At 38.7% G+C, this 6,108-nt stretch overlaps 1 protein-coding gene across 3 annotated transcripts in view; it reads right to left on the bottom strand.

The window, feature by feature from the left end:
• ADAMTS12 (ADAM metallopeptidase with thrombospondin type 1 motif 12) overlaps positions 1-6,108 on the bottom strand; it is a 180,009-nt gene that overhangs the window by 74,050 nt on the left and 99,851 nt on the right. For all 3 annotated transcript variants that reach the window (XM_021380709.1, XM_021380708.1, XM_021380707.1), the window contains exons 6-7: positions 4,605-4,729; positions 2,319-2,468 (exon numbers count right to left, since the gene is read on the bottom strand). In XM_021380709.1, coding sequence (XP_021236384.1) covers positions 2,319-2,468; positions 4,605-4,729 — 275 coding nt within the window. The remainder of the gene's footprint in view (positions 1-2,318; positions 2,469-4,604; positions 4,730-6,108) is intronic.

The following is a 6,108-nucleotide window of genomic DNA, read 5'->3' on the forward strand; positions in this document are numbered from 1 at the left end:
TACAGAGTTTACTTGTCCATATTTGAAATTTTTAACGTCTTTTCTCTAACTCTGCTTGATTGAAAGGTAGTTTCAAATTAATTATGAACTCTACCATTCTCTTTGGTAGACAATCCTTGAAAGCAAGGCCATGCAGCACTCCTGCAACAGCAGTACAGCTGTACTCTGTCTCATAGTAACCAAAGGACCCAGCCTAGGCCAGGAGAAAGTCACACATGTTCTACGGGGAAAAAGTATTCTCTGACAACTAGTGCCAATGAAAAAAGTTCCCTGTCAGTAAGAGGTTGTGGGGATCAAGAGAATGAATCTCAAAGCACCTAGATCTAATTGTAAATATTGTTATCATTATTTCATTTCTGAGAATTCACAGGTTGAATAAAGAAAGGCCAATTCATACTTGAGTAATCTTCCTATCAGATTTTATATACCATAAGGAAATACAGACTTCAGCCTGAGTGGCAGTATAAAGAAAGTGATGTGATACAGCAGTAAACCTATCACCTAGCCCAGTGGAAAAGCTGCAGGCAAACTAAGCTGTCCATGTGATGATGTTGTACCTTGAAGAAAGCAGTTCAGTGTCAAAATATTCAAAAGCTAAAGTATTTCACGTGAGTTTAATAAACCAACTAACCAACCAAAACACCTTCACAAAGTTGGAATACGGACAAATCTAGTTTAAAGCAAAAAGGCCCAATTGCAGACTCACAGAGTAACAGAATTGCAGGGTTGGAAGGGACCTCAAAAGATTGAGTCCAACCCCCCTGCTAAAGCAGGTACCTACAATAGGTCACACAGGTAGGAGTCCAGACAGGTCTTGAATATATCCATAGAAGGAGACTCCACAACCTCTCTGGGCAGCCTGTTCTAGGGCTCTGTCACCCTTACCATAAAGAAGTTATTCCACATGTTAGTACTGAATTTCCTATGTTCAAGTTTTATGCCATCACCAAGAGGAGCCTCGCCTCATGCATTTGCCTCCCACCTCCCTTTAGGTATTAATAAACATTTATCAGATCCCCTCTCTGCCTTCTTTTCCCCAGGCTGAACAGATCCATGTTACTCAGCCTTTCTTCATATGGGAGATGCTCCAGGCCCTTTACCATCTTTGTGGCCCTCCACTGGACTCCTTCTAGCAGATCTCTGTCTTTCTTGAACTGGGGAGCCCAGAACTGGGCACAGTAGTCTAAATGTGGCCTCATCAGGGCAGAGTAGAGATGGAGGATAACCTCCCTTGATGTCCTGGCCATGCTTTTTCAATGCATCCCAGGATTCCATTGGCCTTCTTGGGCACAAGGGCACGCTGCTGGCTCATGGCCAACCTGTTGTCCACCAGGACCCCCAGGTACTTTTCTGTAGAGCTCCTCTCCAGCAGGTCATCCCCTAATCTGTACTGATACATGCGATTTTTCCTCCCCAGATGCAAGGCTCTGCACTTGCTCTTGTTAAACCTCATCAGGCTCCTCCCTGCCCAACTCTCTAGACTGTCCAGGTCTTGTTGAATTGCAGCACAGCTTTCAGGTCTGTCAGCCACTCCTCCCACCTTTGTATCATCCGCAAACTTGCTGAGGGTGGACTCTGTCACACACATCCAGGTTGTTGATGAAGATGCTGAACAAGACCGGACCCAGCATACACCCCTGGGGAACACTGTTAGTTACAGGCCTCCAACTAGACTCTGCGCCACTGATGACCACCCTCTGAGCTCTACCAGTCAGCCAGTTCTCAATCCCAAAATAATGCCAAGTAACCTTAGTAAGTAAATTTGACCTATGTGAGTCCACAGTGGGAACATTAATCTACAGAGGCTACAAGTTAGTAAGAAAAGTCAAAAAGTAATCTTAGTAAGACAGGAGACCTGTTAGTTCTGTGAAGTTTGAGTAGTTTTCCAGTAGTAGCTGGTTTCTAGCTGATCTGCAATACTGAAATACCCAATACAACAGTTATTTTTTCTTTAAACAATTGACTTGAAGATCATATGAAGTAATTGCATAGTAATTCAGTACAAGTTCAAAAAAATGAATAAAATTGAAAAGTTAAAGCATTAAGTGATGATTCTTTACAGCTGAATTATTTAATCCTGATGTACTACCGTAGTTACTACTAAAGGGGTATAATAAACAGTTGTTATTTTTAAAAAAAAGTCAAAGGCTTAAGAATGTGTTTCTTATTCTTTTGGTTATTAAAAATAAATATGGCTTTGATTTAATAATAAAGAGACATCAACCCTCTCCTTGCTTTGTTTCTGTCTGGCAATTTAATTATTCATATACAAATAATAATTCAATTTCAGCAAGGTCCCCCTTCACTTTCCATTATACCTGTGTCCAAGTTCATGAGCAATAGTGAATGCCAACGGAAGACCAGAATCTTCATTGATGTTGCAGCTTCTGTGAGGCTGACACATGCCTGATAGATGAGATAAACCTAAGGTTTCACATGGACGATTCATGCCAGCACAGATGTCCTTTCTAAAATCACAGAAAATGACTTGTCATTAAAAGAGATTAAAAACAACTGTAGCATCCCTTACATTGGGTGGTATGCTTCCAATTCATAATATATCAGTGCCGATGCATCTGTGTTTTAAGCAAGGAGTTGTGATAATATTTTACAAACATACGTTTCTTTTGCTACTATTGTATTATATCACTACAATTAGTCATCAATACTGACACTGCTGTAGTGCTAAAACACATACTTATTTTCAACTTGCATAAGAAAGCTTTAAAATCTCCACCTCCGACAGCATTTTGATCATAGCGTATCTGAAGTTTTCTAGTAAATGCCTGATTGCACATTACATGCTGGATTTCCTTTTCTCTAATTTTGCCAAGTATTTATCAGTCAGGACAATAATTTACTCACTACTGATCCTCTCTCAATCTCTTGAATCTACCTTAGCTTTCTGATGAGCATTTCCCAAGGCCTCCTGTTCTCTCTTACATTTCAAAGAAAACTCTCCCTTTAATTCCACCATCTCATATACGACACAGGACTCACGGCTACAGGCAACCAGTGTGCTGGTACAGAACAGAATGCATACAACGTGGTGCCAAAATCCCTGTAAGCTCTTTAGGCTAACAGCTTCACTCCCTCAGCTCCCATGTGCTGCCATGTCAGCATGAGCATTAAGGAACTGTGTGCAGTCAGAAACTGGACCCTTACATCAAAATGTCTGGCTGGATGCTGTGCAGTCTGCTAGAATAAATAAAAGGAAGAAACACATGTTTTGCCTCTGAACAGGTCAAACCACAATACAAACCTTTACATCCATAACTTACAAAGGAGGGAATGACTCAGATGTCCTGTGAGGGGCAGGTTGGTTTTCCTTCTCCCAGTTCAGTCAGAGCAGGCTGAAGGGTTACAACCTCATCTCAGTCTCTTTCACTGAGGAACATTCTACTGCAATAATATTCCTTAGGCTAAGTGGCAGATTTATTAATAAGAATGTGATTTAATCCTGTATATCAGCTCTGCCAGGTATAACACATTTGCAGACACTGAAGGGTTGCCAGAGTGGCTACCCAACACCATCTACCCAACAACGCCTCAGTTTCATTCAAATGAAATGTCTAACCCCTATTGATCTGGAGAGCAAAACCACTCAACATTTTGAGATTTCTTTTTCTCATTCTTATTTTAACATTAGTTGATTTTCTTTCCTACCACTTGAGGGTTTTGGTGTTGTTTTTCTTTTCTTTTTTTTTTTTTTTTTTTTCTAACAAACTAACTTCGGACTTTTTTTTCTGGATCTGAAACCCAATCTTTCCTCTCAGCTGTGTGCAGTTTGGATCCATTCTGACAGGCCAGCAGAATTTCTGCTCTGTGCTCTGCCAAAAAGTCCCTGCATAACCTCAAACTTTTAAGTTTTCCATGTCTCCATCGTTCACACGTAAATATATATATATATGTACATAGTGTTTCTCCTTGAATAATGAGATAATATTTAAAAATAACACAATTTAAACTGCAGTCTTCACAAAATATTCTTCCATTGTGAAATGAAACTGTGTGTTATTTGAGGATTTGCCATTCTAGAATTGCTCCTCCACTCAATGGGTTATTTTGGTACATCCCTTCAAAGGAGAATAAAGAAGTGATTGAGCATGAAATGAAACAGGATCAAGTGGGGAAAATGACCTGAGCTCTGTAAATTGCTAATCTCTCGAGGCATACAGTTCTCAATTTCCCGACTAAGACACATCTTTAATAAAACACCCACATACGTACATAGACTATTATGTGTACTTTGAAAACAAATGAAAAACAACATCTTTAAAAGGTACAGCAGGTCTAACCTTTTTTACAATATAACTTTTATAATATATATATATATAATAGAACTTATATAACCATAATATAACTATAATATAATATATAATATAACTTTTTTATAATATAACTCATATTCTCTGCTTGTATGAGTGTCAGGAATGCTCACACTATGTTATTTTTGCATTCACTGTGGTATTTTAGAAACAGCGTGTTTTCATGGGTTCTACGCAGGATGAACTAAATGATGACATGAACATTTTTAAAAAATCGTCACCAAAAGAAATGTAACTAAACAATATTTGGTCACATCTGCTGAACTGTTGTCATACCTTGTTAGAAGAACAGCCACATCGTGGTGTGTAGGGTTCACATCACTCTTAGGATTGACATTCTTTTGCCATTTGCAGAAGCTGGCTAGTGTCTTATCAGCATGGTGAACTATCTTCAAGCCTTGCTAATGGGAAGTGAAGGAAAATATTGTGAAGACAACACTGCATTGCAATTATATGTCAGTGATGTTAGCTGTTAAGCTGGGTAGTCTCTGAAATGTCCTTGATTATGCTTTTATCTAAAGCTAGAGCCATTGTTAGGAGCAATGACATGTATCATCTTGAATATTAAGTTAAAATTCTGACATTTTTGTAATTAGCATGGCTAATGAAAAAAAATAATGAAAAAATAAGCAGAAGAAATGTACTTTTTTTTTTGTATGCAAGCTTCACAAAATCCAACACTTGCAATTTTCAAACAAACATTTTACATTCTCCTGTAAGCAATTTTTTCTCTTTTTACTAAAGAAGGTAATGATTAACTACTGTTTGACTTCTATGTTTCTGACTCAATGTTATGTGAACAAATTCATGCTTAAGGAATGGTTACACTCTTAAGGGTATATCTCTTTCACAAGAGATTTTAATGTTTTTAAATTCCAGAAAGAGGCAATGCAGTCATAGACATTCCTTCCTCATCTTATGATTATTTAATACACATGCAAGCTACTGAAGCTTCTGAAATGGAAAGTATGAAAAACAAATTAATTCAATAGCCCGTTTTCTCCTTTCTGGTACTGGGAATCTACTGTATCTTTCCTCAGTTAATTTATGTAAACTTTTAAAAAACACCTAAAATACCATTGTTAACAGATACTAATTTTGGAATAAAAAGATGAATATCTTAAAGCCAAAACTTAAACCAAATTTTTAAAGTTATCCACCATGTTTGCTTCCATGCCATGCTCAACTGAACAGAAATCCATGTTCTATTTACGAAACAGCCATAGAAATCTATCAAGTACACTTAATTGCATGTCACCATGGACTTCAGATCTTAACTGCTCTGTTTAAAACATGAACCGTACTTTTTGGCTTCATATTCTTACCCTGAGGGCTATTAGGACTGGCTCTATCCTTAATCCTTATTTCACAAGGCATAGCCTCGCTCCATGGCTTTGTCCACTGGTTTCAGTAACACTGAGATTATTTAGCTTTTGTTCATAAACCATGAGCCATTGTGAAAATCCCCTTAATGCGTTCCTGCAGCCAGAGAAGGCTATGTCACTCATGGTATTTTAAAAATAATCATAAAATTACCACAATCAGTATGTATTGTATTTTTTGCTGCGGAGACCAGTCTCGGAGCAGTTAAGACTGCACCGGGCAAGGGTTCTGAAGCGAAAAGGGCTACAAAAAAGCTCTTTTTAGGGCTTTTTGAAGCCAGGAAAAGCGTGGAGTTCGTGCCAGGGGGCTGGCAGCTTGTGGGCGGGCTGCCGAGCTAGCAGGGGTGGAGCTGGCACTGCCCGCTCTTAATCTTATCTGTGACCTTGACCTCTGGCCA

Source organism: Numida meleagris, chromosome Z (genome assembly GCF_002078875.1).
Source record: "Numida meleagris isolate 19003 breed g44 Domestic line chromosome Z, NumMel1.0, whole genome shotgun sequence".
Lineage (NCBI taxonomy): Eukaryota > Metazoa > Chordata > Aves > Galliformes > Numididae > Numida > Numida meleagris.